This window comes from Tympanuchus pallidicinctus, unplaced genomic scaffold, assembly GCF_026119805.1.
Source record: "Tympanuchus pallidicinctus isolate F22 unplaced genomic scaffold, pur_lepc_1.0 scaffold8, whole genome shotgun sequence".
In the NCBI taxonomy this organism is placed as follows: Eukaryota; Metazoa; Chordata; class Aves; order Galliformes; family Phasianidae; genus Tympanuchus; species Tympanuchus pallidicinctus.
The window spans coordinates 4297740-4324691 of NW_026294802.1; the positions used below are offsets into that span (position 1 = coordinate 4297740).

The window sequence follows — 26952 nt, forward strand, 5'->3', positions numbered from 1 at the left end:
CAAACCTCAAAACCCCAGCTCCTGGTTTAGATTTACATACGATCAAGTGTTGATTAAAACAGCAGTAAAAAAGAAGGTGGAATTTCAGGACAGTTGTCAGGAATGTCTGAAATTTCTCATCAATGCTGACAACACTGAATCCAATTCCAAAGCTTCATTTGGCCTTAAGTGCCAGGCTCCATCTCTGTTTGTGAAGAATTTGTTGCTTCTATGCCCCTGAACCCACCACTACCACCCCTAAGTAGCAGAAGAGCCACCAGTAACACTGTCCTCTTTCCTCTGAATCACCAAATACCAACTGCTAGCCAAGGGCAGCCAAACATGCAAGATGGAATAATGATTTAATCCTGTATACCTCTTGTGCAGAAAGCACAATGCTAGCCCTCCCTGAGGGCACAGACACTTATTTCTCCATAGCTTTATTTACACAACAGGGGTTGCTATGGGGAGGAATCACAGTTGCGTACAGTCTCTTGAAAGAGCTCCTACACAGCAACACGAGAAATCTGAAAAAGAGTCTCTGAAATACCCCTCCTTCTCTTCCTATACTATATCCCATGTCTTGTCCTGCTCCTCGTGTCAAAACAGCCTGTGCCACACACTTCACGAAAACCACGAGGAAAGTGGGACTGGGAGGCTGCTCCATGCCCCAGAGAGAACAAACCCGTAGACATGCAAAGACTGAGATCAGGCTGAAGTTTGCAAAGCATAGGCTGCAGGGGTCCAGCCAAATGCTACTGGGGGGCCTGCTCCCCACAAGGCACCCCAGGCACTCTTGAGGGCTTCCAGGGCTGTTCTGATACCCAGAGGGGATGGCTGGGTTAGGTATCTCAGAGCGGGCTGCCCGCATTACAGAGCTATCCTATTTCAGTGGAATGTTTAACCAGGCTATGGCTTCTACCAGAGTAATAAAACTGCCCTGCCAACTGCTTAAGGTGGCTTGCAAGGACTGAGTGCAAAATTACTGCTTTCTTTTAAATGCACTGGAAATTTCCATAGGGCAAGGAAGAGGACTTCCTACTGTTCAGCACTAGTTCAGCAAGTGCCTCATGAACCTAAGGACAAATGAAGCTGCAATAACTGTGCATTCTGTTTCTTATGCAACGTAGTGCAGGAAATACACCCAGTAATTCCTGCATTAGTTCCAGAATGAATATCCAATGAAAATATGGTCTGACGTTGGTTATTTACATCCTGACCTGAGTTTAATCCGAACTCTGTTCTCAGTCTCTTCATTAAGCTTTACTGACCTTTTCCACAGGCTCTTGGTGTGATTCCTACTGAGCTTCACTGACTCTGGCTGATTCCGTTCCAGGATGGTATGAGTGTACCACCTTATACAACTTAACTGCATATATCAAAATCCCCATTTCTAATGTGTTCTGCCAAAACCGAAGATGAGTGAAAGCAGCTGGCCTCTTTACTGCACTTAGCAAAAGGACTGGTCATTAATCATTTGTCCTTTGTGCCTCTGACCACACTAACTCACAAAGCTCTGGGTTATGCTTTGCTGGAAGAGCAGCAGACCTCATCTACCTTGAAACCAGTATGATTAACATGCTATCTACTGTTTTATGGGAAAAGTTCCTAGTGCTGTCTCCAGGGATGCTGATGATGACTGCGTGTGCCTTTGACTTTCCATTGTCCCAGGGCAGTCCACTCCTGACTATTCTTTAAATCCACTTTTTCTGCATACTGCTAGAAGAATACAGAATTTCTGAGGGTGGAAGGCTCATCTAGAAGACATCTAGACCAATATTCTGCCCAGAGCAGGGTCAACAGAATGGGTTGCTAAGGATCATGTCCAGTCAGGTTTTGAGTAACTTCAATCACAGAGACCCCAAAACTTTGAGCAACCTGCTCCAGTGCCTGACCACCCTTAGAAGAAAACTTTTTTTTACACTGTTTAAACAGAATTTCTCCTTTTTGGTTTGTATCCATCTCTTCTTTTCCTTCACCTAGATGCTGGTAAGAAGAGTGTCTCCTCATTCCTTACCTTCTTCTATTAGGTAGATCTTTGCTGCAGGGGCACATCTGTGATTCACATTCAACTTGGCATCCGCCAGGACCCCACAGTCCTTTCCTGCAAAGCTGCTTTCCAGCTGGATGGCCCCAGCCTGTACTGGGGCATGAAGTTATTCTTCTCAGAGAGGAAGGAATTATTAGCACGTCCCTTTGTTGAACTTGATGAGGTTCTTCTGAGTTCATTTCTCCAGAGCTTTGCTTAGGTCCCTTCATTTGGCAGCATAAGCATCTGGTCTATCAACCCCTTCTTCTAGTTTTACACCGTCTCAAAATTTGCTGAGAGTGTGCTTTGTCTTATTATCCTAATAACTAACTATACTATAACTAATGGAGACATTAAATAGTATTTGCCCCACTGTCCTAGTGTATGCCAGTGACTGGTTCCCAGCTGTGTTTTGTACCACTTGACATTTGTGTTCTTATGTCCTCATGAACCTCCATCAGCTGCAGCAATCTTTTAGTGATCTAGATTGGCCTTGCAGTGGCATAGGCCAGTTTTGTCAGTTCTCATAGGTACAGCTCATCAGGTTCCAGGGACTTGTATCTGTCCAGTCCATTTAAGCGTTTCTCAACCTGACCCTCTTCCACCAAGTGTGCATCTTCTTTGTTTTTAATTTTTCCTCTGGACTGAGGGGCATGACATTCCTCATGGCCAGTTTTACCCGACTCACATTTTCCCCTATCTTCCTTTTGCTGTTGATATGCCTGTACAAGTTCTTCTTGTTGCCCTTCACATCTCCTCCAGATGGGTTTTGGCTTTTCCAGATCCATCTCTACACACTGAGACTGTATCTCTAGATTTCTTCCTAGCTGACCCAATCCTGCTGTCACCTCCTGTATGCTTTCTTTTTATGTTTGAGCTTATTCAGAAGCATCTTGTCCACTCAAGCAGGCCTTCTACCACCACTGCTTGACTTCCTGCATGTTGGGATGGACTCTTTTTCAGCTTGCAGGAGGTGATCCATGAACAACCAAGCAGTTCTCCTGGATCCCCTGCTCCACAGGACTATCTCCCATGTGAATCTCTGAGGCAGCTCCCTGCTCATGGCAGTCTGCTCTTCAGAAATTTAAGGCTGTGATCTTGCTCTTAACTCTGACCTGTTCACCACATGAGGCAAAAAGCACCTGTTTAAAGTTGCAAAAAGCAATTTAAAACCAGCTAGTCATCTCAATACATCGATAAATCCGAACTCGGAAAGTTTACAACTTAAATGCTTTTGAAAATTCTGTCTGTAAATACCTTTAAAGTAGAAGTCCCAATGGAAACTGCTGGGATTTGAGCCAAGCCGTGCATGTGCTTTTTTTAAAGCCTGTCCTAAAATGGCAATACAATTAACTACTTTAGAGTTTCCAAGATCTTTGTGAACCTTCCTCTGCCTTTCTGTGCTCTCAGATTCTCCACCTCCCCATGGGAAATCCACCTATCCGTTGCAAGTTTCAAATCTGTGGTGGTGAGGCTTTGTGATACTGAAAAATGAGAATAGAGGGACAAAAGAGAATAGATCAAATGATACAAATAATGAAAGGTCTTGTAAGCTAAGTTTATTGCTTGTGTTTATCACTGTATTCATGAGATACTGATTTTTCATTTAAGTAAAGCAACCACAGAATAACATTGAGGTTACCACATCAGCATTTCATAGGATTTAGAAAACTTGGGAGCAGAATGTAAATCCTGTTTGCTACAGGATATTAAGGCTTTGTCTATTATATTTTGTAATACACACAACCGCTACTGTTAGACACACTGTTCTGCTTGGATGATCGATGCCAAAATGATGCAATTAGATTCTAAGCAGCCTATTATCTGGGAGCTTATCCATCCACCCATCCACCCATCCAAAACCTCCCTGTGGTGATGCAATACGCTAGCACATACACTGGCAAACTAAAATAAAATTGCTCACTTCTGTCAGGTTCATTTCTTCATTGCTGCCCTGGATCTTAGCAACAGTTAAGCCAGGAGGGAGATCTGGCTTATTGCAGGAATTGGAGTTGGCACAAGTTCAGAAGGGCCCAACAAGTTACTCTTAAGCATTTGCTCTTTTAGCTGACAGCATGAATGACACTCACACTACTTGATTTTTAACTGTTTGTAAGGATTTGGACTAGCTGACTGAATTTTATCATGTGTTTTTTTTTGCCGTGCTGAGTATTAAAAATGCAGTTATAAACAGCTCAGCACCGATTTGACATCTCATCACTGAAAAAAAACTGGGAGTTCACCCCACCTGAAAAACAGCTATCTGGGCTTTTGAAAATTCAGTCATTCTAACAGCATCACCAAATGAAGTATTGGGATAAACACTGGAATGTAAATGCAGAAGGAGTACAAACCTTTATTGCCCCACTGCCATGAGAAATGTATTAGTCCATGAATGTGGCCAATTGGTGAAATTTGGGCATCTCCTGGATGCCAGCAAGCTCTCCTTCACTTTTTTTCAGTCACCATTTGATGATGAGAATAACGTGAAAGTTTGCTTTTTGGGAGTACTGAAAGACTTGATCATCTAACTTTCCATTATCACCAAAAAAGGAAAGGATGAGGAGGCCGACTCTCAGGGTTTGAGCACAGGCTCTGTGTACTCTGATCCTCATTAGAAATTAAAACAAAACAAAACAAAACAAAAACACAAAAAAACCCACTTTTATCATCTAGGAGTCTCTGAATCTCTGAAGCTGGCAAAGTAAGCCTCACTGGATTTGACTTCAAATGCTTATAGCTTTGCATAATTGGGAAATGTTAGAGTAACATTCTTACGTGTCTTCACATATGATCAAAAACATGACACAAAACCAGATGAGACACGCAGCATGCCCCAGATCCTTGGAAAAATCTGTTTGCCAAAGCACTCAGCTGCTGTAAGAGACCCTTCTTGAACTATCTATCTTGGGCCATCTCATGTGAAAGAAACCAGTACCTTTCTCCCTGTTACAGACTGTTAAAGAACAGTTACAATAAACACATAGAGCATGCATCATTTTCTGCTGAACTTTTTAGAAATGTTTAGGATGCTTCTAAATTTGAGTCCCATACCTAAACCTAGAAACTCTTGCATGTCTTCTTCGTAACAATGGAGTCTGCTTATGTTAGCAGTGCAGTAGCGACTCTGTAGAAATAAGCTTTCATCCAGCAACACCTCAAATGACAGGAAAAGCATATGGGCAAAACATTGTCCTAAAATTATTAGTGAACAGGAAAGAGATTAGAGAAGGAAAATGTGCTTTTATTCTACCAACTCTGTAATAACAAGTTGACTATCTATCTTCTCCTGCCTTTTCAGTTGGCCTCCCCAAGCTTTTCATCTGATTTCTTCTCCCTTTCCTTGCACTGTTAGCTACTTCCAGCCTCTGCTAGTTTTGAGGTAGCATTCAAATGCTCCCAGTGATACCCCTGGGACTCCTCCTCCTAGTCCTCTCATGTTTCCCCAAGGGCTCTGTCTTCTCTTTCATCAATTGCCTCGAGCCCTGTCCCAGTCTTACAATGCTGGAAAGATATGCAACCCGATAGCATTAATAAAAGATAGCTTGTACCCCCGTTTCCTTTCATCTCTTCTTCTCTGGTGGTAAGTGATCCTCCTGCCACCAAGGCAATGAGCAAGCGCCTGCCTGGGCCAGCACTGCCATGTTGAGCCACGGGACCCACTGCAGGCCAGGCTGCCATCTGAGCAGGATGGCGAGTGAGCCAAGATGCTGCTCCCCTCGGCTGCCCTTGTTTTCTGCCAGCACCTCAGGTGGAGAAAAGCACTGGTGAAACCCTTCTGGCAGAATCACAGAGCCATGGCCAGGGTTGGGTGTGATGGACACTGGCCTGCTACAAGGGCAAGGGAAAACTTTTAACACTAACGTCCTTCCAGTGTAGGGTCACGCTGGATACAGCAAAGTCCTTTTCCCTTCCTGGTCTGACAAGGAGTAGCACTTCACTCAACAGGTGGTGGTGGTGGGAGCAGGACGTGGAGAGACGCCAGTATTTGTGAACCTGAGACTGAAGATTATATTCCTGTTGAAACCCTGACAGCTTCAACACTGTAAGCAAGAGAGGAGCTGCAGCAGAGCACATTTGCTCAGCAATGGGAGGTACAGGCTTTAATCAGATCCCATAAGAAAACAAAACACAATTATAGTTGAAGAGGCAATAGGGGACAGCACCTCAGTGTAGCATATTTTTTGTCTTTTAGTTGCTTGCTCTAATTTTTAGATCAAAAGGAAGATTTTAACAGATAGGGCTGCAAATTGCAAAGTGAAACAAAAAAGCCTTGCTCCTTGAAAAAAAACCAGCAGGGGTCTTGCCCAATGGTCAAAGCTGCCTAGCTGTGTATTTTTGTATACAGCTGCCTACAATTTGTATGGCATTGTGCATCTATAGGACAGAAGGAACAGAGCAAAACCAAATTGCCACAGAGAGTTACGTTAAAAAAGATTCTCTTTACCACTCATCTTCCCAGCAATTAGAGTAGCTTATTCCCAGTTTTCTGGGCGATTGAACCACCCTAGAAGAAAAAACCCAACATATTTTCAACCTATGCTTTTGTTTACTCAGAGAGGGCCAATTTTTAATTCACTTCTTATGAGAACTGGCAACGGGGCTGGATCATCAAAGGGCTAGCCTTAACCAAACCAGAAGGGAAAAAAAAACAATGCCCATGTAATGAACTGTTGCTAAACAACATCAAATACATTTGAGGAGAGTTTGATCTGCTCCTGGAAGTTCCACGAACACACACAGAAAGTGAAATAAATACGTTAGGTTATTTATTGCCATTTCTTCACTCAACTCAAAGAGCTTCTGCCAGAACTACAGTTACTGTGCATAGAAGAAAAACCACAGAGGCCCGCCTAGGGCTACTCAGCACGCAGATGTGCTCCAAACTTACTGAACTTTGCTGGTTTCAATTAGAGACCAGAGCCAGTTCTTTAACTCTGTGTTACAAAAACTCCTGTCTGCAAAGGCACAGTGTGTGCACACTACCTCCCTGTGCATGAAATAAAAGCCCTGCATAGGAATTTAGTAATTAGCAGATCAGATCAGCCCACTGGTTCATCCCATCAGATAATCTCACTTTGACTGGTGGCCAACATCTAATGTTTAAAAGGCAGAAGGAAAACAACCTTCAAAAGTACCTTTAGCTGTATTACTTTACGGAAGAGAAAAAAAAAACATCCACATGACCTATGCAAACAGTCAGCTTATGCCCTGCAGCACAAATTCAGATTAAACTTCTCTAACCATGTGTAATTGCAAGTGTTATTATTAGTCATAAAATTATCCAACCCTTAAAAAAAATCCATCCACGCCATTTGCATCATAGGATCCTGCAGCACTCAATTAACAATACTGAAATTATCCTGCACATACATGATAGGTGTTATTTTATACATAATGTTTTTTAATTTAAGGGAGCAACGCCCTTGTGCTAAGGAGCAGAAGGAAACCAAGAGACTGATTTCACTTTTGAAGCCACTTTGAATTCTGCTGTAGGACCAGCTTTCACTCTTCTCATTGCAGAAAGAACTTTAAAACCTTATATTCTCCTGTCACATGTAAACCTTTTCTGACTCAACCACCTTTATCGTTCCTGCCCTCTGGACCTTCTCAGACTTCACGATGCTCTACATGCTGAGGCACACTGAGCTAGGTGCACTACACCCCATGGAGATGTGTTTGGCTCAGCTGCTCCTTTCCCAGCTCTCTCTCATTCATCAAACAAATCTGCTCTGGCTCATGTTGACTTCAGCTCAATGGGAGCCCTTTAGCTGGCTTCAGTGGGCTTAGATCCAGCCCTGGGCCCTCACCGACTGATGCTTCCACCAGCTGCAGCAAATGAGGCAGGCAGCTTTGTTGCTCAGCCAATTTTTACCATGCAGTATAGCGAACAATTCTGGGGTCACTCATCTGCTCCTTTGTTCCCCCTACAATACAATTTTTGAGATATTTTCTCATATTTTTCAAATCCAAGAAAATGTTGTCTACTGTTACCACTGCCTCCTCAGACAACTTTGGTCTGAGTTTAATTAGTGCCTCACAGCCTGATTGTAACCTCAGAAATGCCATGGTCAATCCGTAGCAATTCCCCTGAGTTTTGAGAGCAGATTTTAGGCCTCGTAATATTTAGATCTTCTCAGTGCTCCTATGGGGACTGAGCAGCAAGCAGTTGTGGGAGCAGCTCTGGTCAAAATACAAGTGCCGGGGCCTGGCTTTCCTGGACAGCCTGATCATCTAGCAGTGGGCAACCCTGCCCATGGCAGGGGGGTTGGAACTAGGTGACCTTTAAGGTCCCTTCTGATCTAAGCCACTCTATGATTCCATGATTTCAAACCCAGGTGCCCAAAGTGCAGCAGGTTCAACCAGGCCAAGCAGGGAGTTTGCTGCAGCCAGAACCCTACCACAGTATCCTACACTCCCTTCCTGTATGAAAGCTTAGGGACGAGACTGACTTGTCTAATGCCAAGAGCCATGTCTGCAGCTGGTATCAACTCAAGGGAAATCATGACTTTTTAGCCCGGCTTAACAACAGTGTGGGCTGTTCAGCTGCTGCCATGTCCTTGTGTCTGGCTGAGGTAAGAGCCTGCTAAACGTTTGGAAATGACATGAGGTTCTTGGAAGCAACCAATGATATTTGGCCACTCGTATAGGAAATACACTTGTACAAACATTCTTGCAGACAGTTCCCTCATCAGCTTCCCATCACAAAAGGGTGCCAGGGATTAGTTCATCCACCTCGGGGATGGAGTTGACCTGCTGTCTCTGACAATCCAAATCCAGCTGCTCCTGTCCTAGTCTCTTCCATTACTTACTAAGCCTGACTGCTTCTGTGATTGCTTTCTTGGATACTTATCTGTATACCTAATTCTAATGTATGCTCTGGGTGTATGCCATTCAACACAGGCTTTCCTTTTGCAAGGGAACACAGTCCTTCCAGGAGGCAAGTCCGGGGCCTCCAACACATGAAAGATGTGGAGCTTCTGAGAGAGTCCAAAGGAGGGCCACAGTTACGATCAAAGGGCTGAAGCACCACTCACATGAAGACAGGCTGAAGGAGATAGGCTGGGGGAGAAACCTCATTGCAGCCTTCCAGTATTTAAAGAGAGTTTATAAACATGAGGGAATTCAACTTTCTATGAGGGTAGATAGTGATATGACAAAGGGGAATAGTTTTAAACTAAAGGAGGGAAGATTTAGAATAGATGTCAAGGGGAAGTTTTTTGCTGAGAAAGTGGTGATGTGCTGGATCAGGTTGGCCAGAGAGGCTGTGGATAAGGCCAGGTGTTTAAGGCCAGGTTAGATGAGGCCCTGGGCAATCTGATCTGATGCTTGATCTAGTGGTTGGCTACTCTTCCTGCAGCAGGAGGGTTGGAACGTGATGATCCTTGAGGTCCCTTCCAACCCAAGCTATTCTATGATTTCTATGATTCTATGACACTGTTCAAACATAGCAGCCTTCTCCTCAGTGCCTTCCCCACTAACTGCCAGCAATTTCACTTGTCTGAGATCTGTATCACTTGTGTCTTTTTCTACCCACATCATGAAACTCCAACACCATCAGAAAAGCACCTGAATACAAATTCAGCACTGAAATACTCCTGCATCATGTACACATTACTATAGCTGCTTTCTTGGAATATGCTAGCAGCAGCCAAGTGTATGCTGAAGGAAGGAAAGGGCTCCACTTTGCTTTAACAGCCCCTTCCCCTTCACACAAGGCATGGAAGAATCAGCCACATCAAGTTACGTCTTGATCCAATTGAGCTCAACAGGATTTTTGCTACCATTCCCCAGGAGAAAACTATTTGGCTTAGGCTGTTTTGCAGAAGGATATACACAGGTGCCTGGAAATGCACATATATCATTTTTGCTGGTTCTTCATCCAGATATAATCACACTTTCTGCTGTTTTAGCACTAACCAATTTAGACTGTACCAAGTTTTTCTTGATTACCAGTTCCTTACTGGTTGTTTCCCAGGCAAAGTGCTTTGGATTGTTGCTGAGACCCTGAAGACCTTTGACCAGCAGCATTCTGGCCCAGGAAATGATTTGCTCAGGCCAGGTATATGGCTGCACGGCTGATTCCAAAACAAAGCAGTCCAGATGACCTGACAGACTCAACACTTGCTGAATGGAATGAGTAGGGCGTCGAAAGGTATTATTTGTGTATGGCCAAAAGGAGGCATCCTACATTGCAGTATTGTCCACTTTTGCTATTTTTGACAGGAGTAGCTCTGCTCCTGTTGAGCTGGCCTGGAAGCCAGCTCCATCCAGGATGCATTGGGTGGGAACAATGGCAGAATTGAATTAGGGACTGGATAAAAGCAGGTGACAGTAGTCTTGTAAAAACAGGGGTCATTATTTTCTCACACTTACGGGTCATTAGGAGACCTAGGCAGCTCTCCAGAGACACAGCAGCCCCTCATCCTGCACCTGTCTGGGTTTTCCCACCTCCACATCTCATGGCCACCTGTGCTTAGCCAGTATCACCCACTTAATTGTCGGTTCCCTTGGCCACAACCTATCAGCTTCATCTGACACCTGTCTGGGATGCTACACTGAGTGGCAGGGAGGGCCTGACATTATGTATTTGATTAATGAGCATCCTTGCTTCTTTTTATCCTGGATTCTTAAGCTAAATTTCTCAGGGTGAGACAGAGTAGATTCATGTGCCGGAGCTGGGACACAGCAGAAACTTGCCCTGCAGCACCCACTATTGGAAACCAGAGCAGCCTTTCCCAGTGAGCAGAGGCAACACACAATGATCCACACCAGTTCCCCATACATACCCTTTAGTCAAAGCCTTCCTGATGGAGAGCTATTGAGAGTGGCACTAAAGGGCTGTGCCAGGACAGGAAATCTGGCAAACACTATGGAGCATGCGGGCTTTCAAGGAGACCCTCTTCCCTCAGATGGCTAACCTGGCCCTCTTGTGTGTAGCAGTGAGATAGACAGACACAATCCAGTTGTGATGTTTTTACAGAAAAATACGAGAATGTGCTACAAGGCTGAAATCTTCGGATCCCTACAAGCAGTTTGCATGCTGCCCTGCCCTGTTAAGCACTAAGAAGTGACTGACAGCTAGTAATGACGCTTGTTACCTTGGCTGTAGGAACACAAACAAGATTCTCAAAGTTCAAGAATGTTTCTCACAATTTTAGACTTGTTAAAATACATATTTTTTTCACCTACAAGTGACAACCCTTAAGCTTAAGAACTCTGCATAATGGCTTCTTTGTGTTTCCTTTAGGAAGGTGCCCAGCACCTTCAGGTACTTGTGTACCTGCCAGCACTGGAAAACTACAGAAACACCCAAGGAGAGGAATGGGAAGATCTTATAATTCTGATTAAGCAAAGGGAGATTAAGAAAGCCTTTGTTAAGCAGCTGAGGAACAGGATGCTGAAGTGAATATGGGTACACTTCCTGATAAACTACAATCTCTAAATATACATGTATCTCGGGCTACAGTCCTAAGTCTGAAGAGGTGTACATGTTACAGGCTCAGCTGCTTTCTTATCAGGAGCTGGGATGATAGTTCAGTGCAGAAAGCCCTAAGATGGGAAGAGCAAGAACTGCCACCAGCCCAGATGAAGAAAAGCTGAGTGAAAGCTGTACAAGCTGCACAGAGTGCGGGAGGCACACAGAAATTGGCAGTGGCTCTGTATGATGTTGTCTGCGTCCCACTATGCTCTCCTCTGGGAGAAAGATGCTACCTCTTGCAGCTCTGCTGCTCCAGCCCATGGAGCTCATTGCAACTGAAACAGGCATGTGTGCAGCTACGTCATCAGGATGTGTTGTGCACAGCGAGGAAGGGAAGGACAAGAGAATGGCCTGTGCAGAGGAGGAGGCAGGCAGGTGTGAAAAGTAAAGATGGCTGCTCAGGATTAGGGTACAGAGGCAATGCAATGCTGAGGATGCTGACATTCTCTGCTGTGCTGTATGGACCAACCCAGTGAGCAGTTGGCATGGGATGGGGTCAGAACTTGAAATGGAAACATAGTTGCAACCCTAGAAAGGAAAATTGTAAGAGCCATGGCCACAGCATGTCTTATTTATGTGAGATCTGAACTACCACCTTCACAACCACTGCTCTGAACCCCTAAGAAGGCAAGAAAGGGAAAAAAAATGTAACACAGAGCATGTTATGAAGGGGGGAGCTTGGCAGCAGAGAGAAAGGCTTTCAAGGTCATGCAAGCATGAAGAGGAACACTGCAAGAGCAGTACTAGGTGAGGTCAGCAACTTGCAGGCATATGCATGCTGAGGTAGATGGGTATTCATGCAGAAAGTGAGCATATGGGGGTACATCTGCACACCCTGAGAGCACAGGGGAGCATGCAGCTGTGGAAGGAAGGGATACGTGGAGCCCCTTGGCCAGAGGAGAGACATGTGGCAGGGTGAAGCAGAGCAGTGCATGGCTTGTAAGTGTGCATCCATACCCATGCAGATGGGGATGGTAGGAGGTGAGGCAGTGTATAGCAGCAATCCCATGTTGCAAGTATTGCTGTATGCTGGGGTTACCTGGGCACTGCCAACTTTGTCTGGGCAGGAAGACAGCAGCACCTATCAGAGAAATATTACTCACAGAAGTCTCTTAATTCTGGTGCTTTTGATGCATACATGTCCTACACAGAGAGGATCTTTGGGTGACAGGGAAATCAAGAGAAACCCAGTGCTGACAAGGGACCAACACCAGAGGGAAAGCTCACTGACAGTGACTGGAATCACTTGCTCATCTCATTGCCTCCAGGGGCCGAACACAGCCTGCATCATTCAGTTTTAACAAAGCATCAACATCTGTGATCTTATAGATCTTAAGATGAACTTTAATGTCAACCCTGGTGTAAAAACATCAGAGTAGAGTGTAAATTAATAGCCTCACACCTTGGCTCTATACAAATGAAACCACTGCAGCTGATGAATACATTACGCAGAACAGACACACAGAAAAGCTAGCATGAAGACTTGCCTCTGGCCTACAAAGCAATGCATGAAGTACTGCAGGAAGCTTAAGGGTAGTTTAGTAGCACACTACTGGGCTGCTAGAACCCCCAGCTCACCTCACCTACCCATTGCACCATGGCCACCTCAAGCTCAGAGGGAAGAGTTGCAACCAGGGGTTCATCCATGCAGGCCACCCTGGGTCAACCAAGTGCATGTAAAATTATCCTAGCTCTAACCCAACTGTCTGGCATTCAATTTTTGGGCCAAAGAGAAGAGGACAAGTAAAGTACAGGGGCTGCAGTTCTTCTGCCAGGAAGTTCTACTTCTTAGCCCAGAGCAAACAGGGTTTGATTAGGTGTGCTCAGCAAACAAGAGGAGCACATGGAGATGCCTTTAGAATCTGAGTGTGCACATCTGCAGAGTGTAGTTACAGACATTTCTTTACAAAGCTACAGATCCAGACAGTACTAACACATGTATTTAAAAGAACAAAAATTACAGAAGAATGCAAAGCAAAGCATTTTTACTTTGGCCTTACAGGGAGCTGACAAGTCCCAAGCACCCATAACAAACACATAAAATCCAAGAAGTGTGAAAGGAGAATTGTAGCCTATGCACCTCCCACTGTACAAATGCACTCACAGCACAAACTTGTGCAATCCAGGACAAAACCGCCACTACACACACTGCCTGCAAGAGCAAGAGCAGAAAGGTGTGAAAATGAGAAAGCAGTCCTGTACCAGAGGATTTGCCAAATTGGTGTGAGAGGGAGAAGATGGAGTCTCCTTTTCCCTCATCCTCCAAGCTAAGTCTCTAAGTAATATTTCACTTTGTTGGGTTTGGTGCAAATCCTTACCAGCAAAAACATTCACCTGAGCTGGACTTGGCAGAGCGTGCAATTCACTTTGCAGCTGCCTCAGCCCATATGTTTCACCTTTCTTACCTATGCTAAAAATACCTCAGTGGCCTTCATGGACTCCTCATTCCACCTTTGGCAGGGAAAAAGGGAAGCCAGGCACCCACAGGACAGTTCTGCTTCCCTTGCTTTGCTGGAATGAGACACATACCATGCTGGTCACAGGAGGCAAGCACCTAGACCTGATGCAGGTGCACAGATGGACACTGTCAGCACCACATCCCTCCAGCCTCCAGGGCTCTTCCCTTCCAACCAGTGTAGCAGAGACCTAGCAGACGGCTGGCACACCCACTGCAAAATCTCCAGACACAACTGGAGAGGCCAGTTGGCACATTGGCTGGTTGACACATGAGGTGCAGCCATTCCATCTGCTCATTTCTCTGTTGTTTGTAGGAAAAGGGGTAAAAGGAGAATTTCATTTGCCTTTCAACAGAAACATCACCAGACAGACTATGAACATGCCATCATAGATTTTTATTTCTTTCTGCCATTGGCCTAACTTTCTCCATGAGCAGTGCCTGCCAGCACTCCTTTAGCTCCTTGCCATTGAGGTGCTCTGGAAACAGAGCTCCTTGAAGACAGGACCTTCACAGGGCACGTCAAGCAGACCCCACATGTCCAGCATGACTCTACTTCTGCACTTGCATCCTGGCATCCATCACATTGCTGGGAAAAAAAAAAAAAAAAAAATCTCAATACAAACCTCGATTACATTTATTTTGGGTTTTATTTTGGCTGTCTGGGATGCTCACCTTGCTCCACTATGCACTTAGGGATCAAGTTCCCATCTCTGCTGCATCTTTCCACCCATTTCTTGCTCCAGGGCTGTGCAATTCAAGCAAGGGCAATGAACGGGAAATGTCAAAGGTGAGAACCTTTGAAGTGAGGTATGCCTGAGGCATCCACGCCAGCAGGATACCAGCAAGTCTGGCTGGGTCCAGCATAGTGGTCAGTATGAAACAATGTAGTCACTACAATTAGATCGGCCTCTTCTCCCAAGTAACAGTGATAGGATGAGAGGTAATGGCTTTAAGTTGCTCCAGGGGTGGTTCGAGCTGGATATTAGGAAAAATTTCTTCTCAGAAAGAGTGGTGAAGCAGTGGAACAGGCTGCCCAGGTGGAGTCACCATCCCTGGAGGTTTTCAAGAAAAGGTTAGATGTCACACTGGGTGATGTGATTTAGTGGTATGGTGGCGATGGATTGACGGTTGGACTAGATGGTCTCAGTGGTCTTCCAATTTTATCGATTCTGTGATCCCGTGAATGTGCTTTCCCCTTGAACTGGAGTCAGTGGGAGCCCAATTAATGCTCTCTCTTCACAGACATCGAGTGTTTCAAAAGGCTAAGTAACTGTTGTCATTAGTATCACAGAGGTACAGGCCACTGAAGGGCCTTGTCCTGGAGCTTCAGCTAATCAGCAGCACCCCATTCCCCCAAACTGGATCTGTAACCACCACACCACACCCCTCTCAGCCATAAAAAGACAAGTGCTCATTTACGGTGGGTGCTACTGAGGGCAGCAAATTCCTCAGCAGCTTGTTCTGGCAGGGTGGGAGCACTGAAATAGTTTTATGACAGCAGCCAAACCCCACATCTGCCCAGAAAACCTCTCCCCGAGTAGAGAGTTATCCAGGAGCAGAAGCTGGCCTCCCAGCCTGTTTACATATTCAAAGAGAGGCAGAGAAGGAAGCAGAGCTCTGGGAATAAGGATTTCCTCCCAGCCGCTCCAGCCCTCCCCCCCCTCTCAGTGGCACCCTGAGGCACCAGATGTGGCAGCAGGCCAGCAGCAGGCCTGCCGCTCTGTGTGGAGCGATTCAGGGCTACACTCATCTCCCCCTTGCCAGGCCTGGCTGGGTCAGATGCGGCATTTGGCAAGAGCAAAGCTCCCTGCTAATTTTAGCCTCCAGCTCTCCACCCAGGCAGCTGGAGAGCTGCGGAAAGCTGGGCAGCACTGAGGTGAGGGCTGGAGATTTTGTCTTCAAACGGCCCGCATGCTTCCAGCTAAATATAAACCCATGGCGGGTGGGGGACGGAGCGAGGCCACGTCACAGCTCCCCAGAGACCTGTTGCTGGAGCTCGCCTGCTGCCTGGAGGGCTAAAAATCCCAAGACCATGACAGGATCCCATGTGTTACACATATTTACAGAGTTACGAGCATTTGTAAGGATGAAGCAGGTAACCACGCGCTGCAAGTGATGCAGAGCAGTGCAGCACAGAGCACCACGCTAGGTACAGGGAAACCAGATGTCTTGGCAGGCACAACCGCAGTAAAAAGCCACCATGGTACCAATTTTCAAGGCATCAAAAACCCCTGTGACAGCAAGCATGCTCTTAAGCCACCTAGGTAGAGTTGCTTACAACCAGTTGCTAGCAGCTTCTGTAATTATCACTCCTGCGTTTTCCTTTTTAAAACTCAGAGTCAGCAGTTTACCCTGTACCCTCCAACCTCTTCCTTCATCTCCTCTCCTTTTGATCTCTGCACCCAACACCACTGGTCCCAGCCTCTGCTCCACTGAAATCTAAAGCATTTACTTCTAATTCAGACTTCAGCTCTTTGTCACCCACTGCTTTTGGGTGGCCACCAGCATTTTCTGACCACTCTGCTTCAACGCTCACCTCACTATGCTCCATTTCTGGCTTTCTCTTTCTCAAATAATTCCCTTGGCCTACATTCCCAAACACTGCTGCTTCTTTCCCGCTTTCCTCATCTTTCAGATTTCTTTCTTCCTCTACTTTTTCAAGAGCTGCAAGACACTGAAACATTTCTTTCCCCTCCTCAGTGTCTCTATGCGTGATACCTAATTAAAACAGAGCTACACAAAAAAGGAAGTGAACAGCAGCACAGGTGAGAAGCATCATGCCAGCTACAGAGAAACATATTTGGAAAGCCATGAGCAGCAAAACTATATGAAATTCAGGTTGAGTGATGGCCACCACAGCTCCACCATTGGAGCAGGTGACTTACAGACAAGTAAACACACATGAAGGGCTGCAGCTATTAACTGCGTGGGGAAGAGAACACCCACTACCAAGGTTACAGCTTGTCAAACCCTGGTGTCACAAAGCACAGCTCATTCCCTGAAGAGGCAGGAGACCAAAACAACAGAGACAGAAATAGAATATGTCTATCAGAGGATAAAAAAGTTCCCAGCATAGCTTAGTACAGAGCAATGCAGATGTCCTTCACCTTGTACACTGAAAAAGCTTTTCCTTCCCCAAGGAAGTGGATGTGAAAGAGCAGGACCGAGAACTGCCCTGAGAGTCAACAGACAAGGAGCCATGGCAGCACAGAAAGAGGCAACAAAGCAAATTTCCCCAGCCCATGTGCTTGTGTAGGCCATGAAAAATTAAACACCTTTATAAAGAGAATTTTGTTTGTGAGGGGAAAGGAGAATCGTGGCCAATACCAAAGAATTTCTGATGCTTGAGGTGCTTGCAGAGCACCTGGAAAACAGGTGAACAGGGCAAAACCTTTTACCACAAGCTGCCTTTAGGGCTGTGTTTGGCCCTTTCTCTTGTTTTGCCTTTTGTGTTTGGCCTAGCTCTTTCCTAGGATCTGGATGAACTCAAATCCATAGGGATATTTGCTGTAGGGGGACAATCACAGTGAGGCATCACCCAAGCCTCTGTAAAAGTCCGATCTGCCAGGCTGAAGCAAGAGAATCTAAATAACCTACATGGTAAAAAGAAAAAAATAAAAATTGAGAGGAAAAATTATAAATGCTTGAAATAGTGTCCTATTCATAGAATATCCCTAGAATATAAGGGTCACTGAGTCCAACTCCTAGCTCCAATCAGGCCTGCTGAGCTAAAACATCCTATAGACACAGGGCTGGACTTTCAACTAAAAAACTAAACGAAAGCTAAATGAATAATACTCAGTATTCTGAGAATAAACACTAATTCTGCAGTCCACAGTCAACACACTGGTTGCTGCTGCAGTACAAACCCACTCTGCAGACCGACTGAAAGCCTAAGGGAGATACAGTGATTGCAGGCACTTGCTAGCACAGGAAACAGAGATACAGCAGCACATTATACGATGTCTTGACTGAAAACAAATTAAAACCTCTCAGCTGGCCTGCTCACAGCAAATCACAGGCTGCAGCAGCTAGCACTGATGCTGGCAGTGAGTTGCTGCAGCAGGTCAGGGAGCCTATTAGTACGTGGCAGTCTGGGCAGGATATTCTCAGCCCTCAGTAAGTTTTGTTCTATGGCCTAGATGGGGTTAATAGCAACCAGACATGACTACCACAATTTTACAGATAGCAACATTAAATAATGTAAATAAAACTAATTTAGGAAGTGAAGCATTTACGAGAAGGGCTGGAGACAGCTTAACTAGGTTCAAACAAACAGCAGCGCTGAGGAAGCTGTCGGAGCTGCCAGCACCACGTACATGGGCCAAGTCAAACAGCCCACACTAATGACATGGAAATAAGTGGCCCCTTGAAGCAAGGCAGAAGCATATTTATTTAAAATGGCAGGAAAAAATACACATATTGTGGATATAGATTATTCTCCCATCAAGAGAGCTTTACCAGGCAACTCTGCAGCCTAACAGGAGATGATACAGATCAAGAGTTTTTTACTGGTAAAAGAGATGTAACAGTACCTGACAAGGAACTGCTGTTCAACATGCATGAATTTACAAAATTCCAGTGAAAAACAGCCTTCCATCGAAACCTTCTAATTCCTGATACCTAAAATCCAGTGGGCCAGTGGAAAAGAAAGTTAAAAATACACAAGATGCCTGTTACGGAAAACCTTGTAGTTAAGTCTCTGGTCTGTATTTAGTGTTTTTACATTACGGAGTCGTGCTGGCTGTCAACTGCTCATATTTTGCTCGATTGGAAACAAAACCCAGGAATATTTAGTCTGTCTGAAATCAAGGTCACTGGGGACTTGTAGATGAGATGGAAACCAGGCAGCACAAAACCAACCCATGTATGATGCAAAGGTCTGGGACACAATTTGCATCTGCTATGGAAAACAGTGACACAGAGAAGCAAGAATAGCACAAGATGTAATATTTTTGCCATTATAAATGTACAATATAGAGTAATGGATGACAGCTTCTCCAGATTCTAAAAAGAAAGGAGAGAAGAAGCCACATCCAGTCCTTTTTCTTCAAAATAAGTAAGTCTCAAATGGGACAGTCATATCACACCAAAATAACCAAGTCTGAGGAAATAAAACCAGAATTAGTGAACTTATGAGAGTAGCACTGATGCTTCACGGAGACTCACAGGTTCACCTGGCAATCTTTGTATCATCTGAAGTGATCCACACCTCAGCAACTAACTGAATCTGGTTGCTCACTGTGGCTAATATAAATAATTTCTCATGCCAACATGAATCCCTGTGATGTCTTTGGAGAGGGCTGATTGACAGCAATGTTCCCCTACATAACCTTAACACTCCCAAGTGCAGAGGGCTCTCCCCAGCCCAGAAATACCAAAGCCTTGTGCTAAAATGGCATGGGGGAGTTTCTTGGGTAGAGATGCAGAAGAGCTCTGGTCATAACCTGGCCAAAGTCAGTAGAGGTAGACCTGGTTTCTTTTATTCTTCTGCTTTGGATGCTATGCATTGGGTTGTTGGGGTTTTTTGGTGTTTTTTCTTTTTTTTTTTTTTTTTTTTTTTCCCCCTTCTTCTTTTAAGCTTCCAGAAATCATTCAGAAATGAGTTTGGAAGACTGAACAAGAGATGAGCTCAGACTGCAAAGACCCAAAGCTGGAGGTGTATTTTGGCTTGGCTGATTAAACACGCAGACTACAAATGTCTCAGATCATAAAAAGTAGAAGTATCTAAGGACCAAGTTCACACCTGTTCCCACCCAAGGCATTATGTGTGTCTTTCTTAGATCTCCCACCACATTAAATACGATAGCTTATTTCCTCTTCTGGAAAGCCCTTCTCAACTACTACTGCAGGCTTAGGGAAAAAAAAAAAAGCTGTTGCATTGGGAAGTGTCTGAAAAAAGGAATATCAGTGCACAGCAAGAAAAAACAGAACAGGAAAACATCAAAACATCAAGTACACAGATTCCATCTATTCTTACGGCAATCACTGTAAACACAGGAGGAAAAAGTCTATCATCCCACAATTGCTATTGCCATGACCTACAGTAGAGCATTCAGGAAGACATCCTGCTTTTCACAGCACTGCAGACACTGGTAATTCCATACCAGGAGATGAAAGATATCACCTCTCCCAGTGCCACTCTGCCTCCACATCTGCCTGAACCTGCAGGTGAGAGGCACAAGACAAAGCCTTCGTGCTGACAGCTCAATGCCAGCCACCCGCGGAGATGCACCTCCAGAAGACAATAGCGTTCCTCTGCCAAGCGCACTGTGGAGCAGGCACAGAGGAAGGCACAGCTCCCCGATGTATGAGTAATCCTCACAGCCTGATTCAACAGGACAGGAAGGTGTGGTGTGAGAGTACGCATTGTGCTGGCACACCTTTACACAAACCTGTCACAGGTAACGTATGTAGTCAGAGGGGTGGTGCAAGAGGTTCTTTCTAATAATAATACAGTCTTTGCCTGGCCCCAGAAAGTCCCCAAATCGCTTGCAGATGGTGGGCCAGGTTCCAAGAGAGCAAACACTCACAGCTCTCATGCAGCATGCAGGGAGCCAGGCGTTGGGCGCCGCTCCAGAAAGAGGTTACATACAAGTCAGATCCCGACCTGACTTCGCGTCAAGAAGTGGAAAAAGCCAGATTCACAAGCTGCTTGCTGTATGTGCATGGGAAGGAATCGATTGCCTCCAAGTCAAAAACCCGTCCTGCCCGCAGTGCTTGCTTTCTCCCAAATCATGCTGTGCCTCGAGAAACAGTGTTGGCGCAGGTCACTGCTAACCAGTGTCTCGTTTCTGTCTTCAGAGGTGCCAGATGAACGGCCCCAGCCCTCAGCCTGTCCCTGTAAGGGAGGTGTTCCATCCCTTGGATCATTTTTGTGGCCCTCTTCGGGATGTGCTCCAATAGACCCACATCTCTCCTTTACTGAGGACTCCACATCTGGATGCAGTACTCCAGTGAGGTCTCACCAGCGCAGAACATAGGAGCAGGTATCTAGCTTGACTTTCCCACTAAAGGGAAACAGTAAAGGTTCGGCCACCCGTGGAGCACCACATGCTTAAACCTCTCATTGTGGGCACTCAGCAGCCTTCGGTGCAATTAGCTATGCAAAAGAGTGATACTGAGCATGCACGGGCAAGTAAGTGTGAGTGTGAGCAATTTCAAAAGCCAGACAGTGTGCACGTGAACAAAGCTGCACATCTGAGCATGCACAGCCTTATGCATAGATGCAATGAGGTTATAGAAGTGGATAAATTACACTGAGCAACTTCAGTATTTCACCAGCTGCCTCTTAGCACACACACATGCACCTGCCAGGACTCAAGATAGGTTTTATGCAGTTCACGCTGCTCTGTAATAACCTGGAGCCAATTTTCTAGGGGTGGAAACATTAAAGGCACACATATTGGGGATGGGAAGTTTTGTCATATGTGAATTTTACAAGCACATCTCCCTGGATTCTCCTTAGTCCCTCCTACTTCCTGCTTCAGAAACTGGAACTGCATGCTGCTGAATTAGAGCAGCAGTTCAGAACCCAAGAAATGAGACTGTCACAAACCCAAGTGGGAAGACAACGCAGTCCCAGCATTGCTTACACACAACGCAGAAATACGGAGGAGCAGGGGTGGGTTGGAGCAGCCAGGAGGAGCAGGTTAAAGCAGGGCCCCTTACTCTCTTACTTCTACAGGCAGCACCTCCCAGCAATTTCATCTAATCCTGCACACCCTGCTCTAACCTGGCTCAGCATCACTCACCTGCAATAAAGGAAATCAGTGCAAGTGACTTATGGCCTCACAAAACAGCCCAGCCTTCACAGAAGAAAAAACAAGACAGCAGAGCAATAGCTGGGACTGACCTTGTCTCTAAGCTTGTTCACTGATTCACTTTTATGATGTTGATACAAAGTTTTAAGGCAAAGAGGGATTCTGCACAGAGGGATTCACTTATCCACGCTGAGCATGGTTTTCTCTCAGGAAGACCTCTCCCTGCCCTCGCCCACTGTCCTGACTGCGCTGCCAAGCCAACAGCACTGCAGAACACAGGACTCAGACTCCAGCCCCACTGCTCTGTGCTTCGCTGTTGCTTCCTCCCTTCCCTACTCTTCACTCACTCATCCGGTCCTTGGTGGATGCCATGTCTATGGGGAATTCAAAGCCAGGATGGAGGCGCTCTGAGCAACCTGATCGAGCTGTGTTCATAGCAGGAGAGTTGGACCAGATGACCTTTAAGGGTCTTTTCCATCCCTAATAGATTCTGTGATTCTAAAAAGAAGATCCTTTCCTTCAGCACCCACTGGTGGGGTGAAGCTTGCTGTGTGGCAACCAGCAGAGATGGGAAAAGCACTTCTGCTCAGAGCCTGCTGCGAGGCAGCCAGCGCAAGCTGCCAGTGCCCAGGTTCCTTGGCAGGGAGGCAGCGTCCTGCCTGCTACAACTTGTGTCAGATGACAAGAAGCCACATCCAATGGGAAGAGAGTTGTGCCCCATCTTCTGCTCGCATCAGCGTGCTTGGTTTTCCTCCCTCAGCTGAAAACATGTTTATTTAAGATTCCTATAAATACCTACTGAGCAGCAGGACAGCCAAATATGCTCAATTAACAAAAAAAAAAAGAAAGAAAAATAAAAGAAACAAGCACACCTCCCAGTAACAACAGGAGTACTCTCCTGCCCAGGAGACAACAGCCCTGCCTGTAAAGCTTTCCTCCATATTCTCATATTTAGGGATATCTTGATGCAGCCACACTTGAAGGTATTACTTTCTTTTTAACCAGACTGGCTCCTCATTTCAGTATTACCTTCAGAGGAAGGTGCCATTCCTGAGGGCCCACATGTTCACCCACCCCTTCCCATCTGTCCCCAGGAATCCCACAGCCAGAGACTCTCCCTGCACAGTGATGCAATGACCGTGACCACTAAGTACCAATTATTACAGTAGATTCTCTGAGGTCCTTTATGCTCTCCCAGCCAGTGTTATTTATTTTCCTCTGTACTGGCCACTAGAGAGGCCATACCTCAAGTGCTGTGTTTAGTTTTGGGTCCTTCATTACAAGAAAGACACTCAGGCTCTGGAATGTGTCCAAAGAAGGGCAATGAAGCTGTGATGGATCTGGAGCATATGTCTTATGGGCAGCAGCAGCAGGAGATGGGATTATTCAGTCTGGAGAAGAGGAGGCTCAGGGGAGACCTTATTGCTCTCTACAATGACCTGAAAAGGAGCTTGTGGTAAGTTGGGATCAGCCTCTTCTCCTGAACAGCAACAGAGCAAGAGGTAATGGCCTCAAATTGTGCCAGGGGATGTTCAGGTTGGATGTTAGGAAACATTTACTTTCAGGAGTGGTGCTGCATTGGGCATAAGCTGCCCAGGGAGATGGTTGAGTCACTGTTCCTGGAGGTATTCAAGAACCATGTTGGATGTGGCACTGAGGGACGTGGTTAATGGGCATGGTGGGGATGAGTTGGGGTTGGACTAAGTGATCTTAGTGGTCTTTTCCAACCTTAGAGGTTTGATTCTTTGATTCCATGATTAATGTGCTTAACTCGTTGCATAGCAGAGTTCCACATACAAAAAAGGAGGAGAGTCAAGGTCACAGCTCTGAAGCACCATTTAACTCCACTGTCTGCAGCCACTGCAGATTTACTTCTCCCACTCCACATTGACCTCTTGAGGGAGAGCAGTATGAAGGTGGGGAGAACAGCCATGCCCAAGGACCTCTCTGCACACACATATCCATTCCTTCATAGGCAGTTCTACAACACTTTTTTGGGGGCATGAAGAAAGATCAATTACAGACATAGACAAAAACAGATCTCCCCTAGCTCCCTTCCAAGATCTACAGCTTTCTGCTTCAAGGAAGGAGCCTTATAGCCTTTTACTTAGAAAAATTATTGAGTAAACAGCCTTTGTATTTTATCAGCAATAACTAGGGAGGCTGTTGCATCAGGTCATTAGAGATGGCAGCTCTTGGTTGGTTCCCAGCTGTGACTTACAGAGGGCTCCCACCTGGGACGCGTGAAGGAAAAAAAAAAGCATTAATTGCTCTGAGAATCACCCCCTCCTCTGCCAGCTCTCCAGGACCTCTGGAAAGAGCCACCACACAGGGTCACAAACACAGCCAACCCAGTCCCAAGAGAAGAAAACACTATTTTGTTCTAACAAGCAGAAGAAAACAAATACCAGTTGTTTTTCATTCCAGCTCCAGATTTCTTTTCAAACAAAGCAGGCTTCTGGAGGTACAGGGTGAGAAGAAGGGTGGGGAAGGTCATGGATTAACCCCACTCTGCTGGCAGCTTCCGAGATGCTCCCCAGGAGGCCAGGGAATGCAACCTCAATACCCAGCACTCTGGTGCGGCAGGGATCCTGATGAGGCTGCACCCTTCCCTCCTTGTGGCACCAGCAACCATGGTGGGTTGGGAGAGAACGCAACTTTTTATTAAACTTGAATATAACACAGTTGTTTTCCTCATCTTCTGTTTTAGTTGGTAGGGACCACAGTCATGTCACTGTTTCCAGTTTCAGTCTTGAAACAGGATGAATTTTCTAAGATGTAAGAGTAGTTCCTGCCTAAAGGCAGAGGGGAAGAACCCAGAGCATAACAGCGCTTCCTTGCTTGCATTTCTGCTATTCTCACCTCTGTCCCAGCCCTTTCCCCTACTCCCTCTCCCTTTGCAATGCTACCTGTACAAGTACCTTCACCGTGTGCCTGCACACACCCAGCCCTTTCCCCTTATCACCTTGCTCTCTCCCTCGCCCTCCCCCGCCCAGAAGCCCTCTTCAAGTTTACAGTGTTTCGGAGTGTGTTGGCAGGCTAGTATGCAGCAGGAATCATAGAACCATTGAATAACATTGGAAAAGACCTCAAAGATCATCAAGTTCAACCATAGACCCACTCCACCGTGCCCACTGCCCACGTCCCTCAGTGCCACATCCACACGGTCACTGAACACCTCCAGGGATGATGACCCCACCACCTCCCTGGGCAGCCTGTGCCACAGCAGCACCACTCTTTTGAAGAAGGACTCTTTCCTAATGTCCAACCTGGATGCTTGGCTACATTGCATAGACGATGCCACTTGGCACAGGCTCATCTTCCCCATCCCAACTTCACCATGCATAAAAACAGCATCACAGACATAGGATCCTTTCCAGCCACCAAAATCAGACCCATCGGCTGGAATAAAAGCACGGTTTTAACCTTAAGATCACAGATAACAGGGAACAAATGGACCAGCTGATGGTCTGGTCCTGTAGGGGCTTTGTGGGAGCAGATACCCCTGGAGCACCCTGCACAGCTACAGCTGATAACCTGGTTGCTGACTCCAAGGGAAAAGGAAAAAGGAAAAAAAAAAAAAAGGAATCTGCCCGCACCCAATCTCCTCCCTGCTGTACTCCTCCAAGTTCGCACCAAGCACACCGTTACCAGGCCAGCAGCGCGCATCACCCGGGCGCGCGTTGTCTCCTCCCGTACGTACGGACATACCGCCGCCGTCCCGTTAAGGCGATACTCAAAGCGCCGGCTTCGAGCCCGCCCATCGGATTCAGCAAACCCGGCCGGGTCCCGCGTCGTCACAGCCCTCCGAACAGAGCCGACGGCAAGAAGGCGAAATCCCGACACCGGCCCCTCTCTCGCGACACAAACCTCAGCACCGGGCAGAGAGACGAGGGACGGAACGGGACGGGACGGGCGATACTTACTGCGGACAGGGCCGGCTCCGCCGCCGGGTCCCGCCGCCGCCAGCAGCTCCAGGTAGGCGGCCCAGAGCCCGAGCGCCAGCGCGCCCAGGGCCAGCAGCAGCCGTAACAGCCGCCGCCGCCGCAGGCGCGCCAGCAGCCGGCCCCGCATGGCGCCGCTCAGGGCGCCGGGCCCCCTCCGCCCCGGGCCATGCTCCCGCCGCCGGGCCGCTCCGCACAGCACCGGCTGGGCTCGGCCCCCCTCCGCGGGGCGGGCCCAGGTGCGGGGCGGCGCCGCGGCCCCGCGGGGGCAGCTCCCGGGCGGGCTCTGCCGCCTCTCCCCGCACCTGCCTCCTCCCCGCGGCGCCGCAGCGCTGCCCGGCCTCGGGTCGCCCCCTCCGCCCGGGAGGGTCGGTACCCTCCAGCACGGAGCTGGGGGATGATAGCTGACATCTCTGGGAGGTGCTGACCTGCCTCTTCGCTCTGCGCTGCTGAGACAGCGCTGGAGCACTGCATCTAGATGTGGACTCCTCGGTACGGGACAGACAGGGACGTGTTGGAGCGCGTCCAGAGGAGGGCCGCAAAAATGATCCCAGAAGCGGAACACCTCTCCCATGAGGACAGGCTGAGAGCTTGGTTTGTTCAGCATGGAGAAGGCTCCAAGTACCTGAAAGTACCTAAAAGGGAGGCTGTAAGAAAGAAGGGACTGACTTTTTTAGCAGTGTCTATTGTGACTGGACGAAAGGAAATGGTTTCAAACTGAAAGACGGAAGATTTAGATTGGATGTAGGAAAGAAGCTTTTTACAGTCTGAGTGGTGAGGCACTGGAACAGGCTGCCCAGAGAAGTGGTGGATGCCCTATCCCTGGTGACACCCAAGATCAGGCTGGATGGGGCTCTGAGCAACCTGATCTGCCTGTGGATGCCCCTGTTCACTGCAGGGAGATGGACCAAGTGGCCTTTAGGGTCCCTTCCAACTCAAACAATTCTGTGCTCAGAAAAAGGAAACTCATTCTCTATCTGTCCATCCCCAGACAGGGCAGGTGAAACCAGGCACTGCCTGGCCACTGGGACACAGCTTGAAGCAAGACTACAGAAACTAGAGAGGGACACTTCTCCTGTCCAACAACTGCACTGTTGGAACTTGCATATTAAAATAAATAACCATGCAATTCTCTGGTTGTATGGAGGGAAGTGGAAATGAAACTCTACACTAACAAAGGGACTGCCTACCCAGAGCACCCTCTTCACACTGGGCATTCTCAGTGAGCATCCACTAGTTCTGTCAACAAGGTATTTTGTGCTTTGCTTGGGGTTTTGTTTATTGTCTGTTTTGGCTGT

At 46.8% G+C, this 26952-nt stretch overlaps 1 protein-coding gene across 1 annotated transcript in view; it reads right to left on the reverse strand.

Moving 5' to 3' along the window:
* Positions 1-25799, reverse strand: part of B4GALNT3 (beta-1,4-N-acetyl-galactosaminyltransferase 3) — a 61008-nt gene extending 35209 nt beyond the window's left edge. Inside the window, exon 1 of the mRNA XM_052667573.1 lies at positions 25637-25799. Within this exon, the coding sequence (XP_052523533.1) occupies positions 25637-25784 (148 nt within the window). The 5' untranslated portion in view covers positions 25785-25799. The remainder of the gene's footprint in view (positions 1-25636) is intronic.
* Between the last annotated feature and the right edge of the window lie 1153 nt (positions 25800-26952).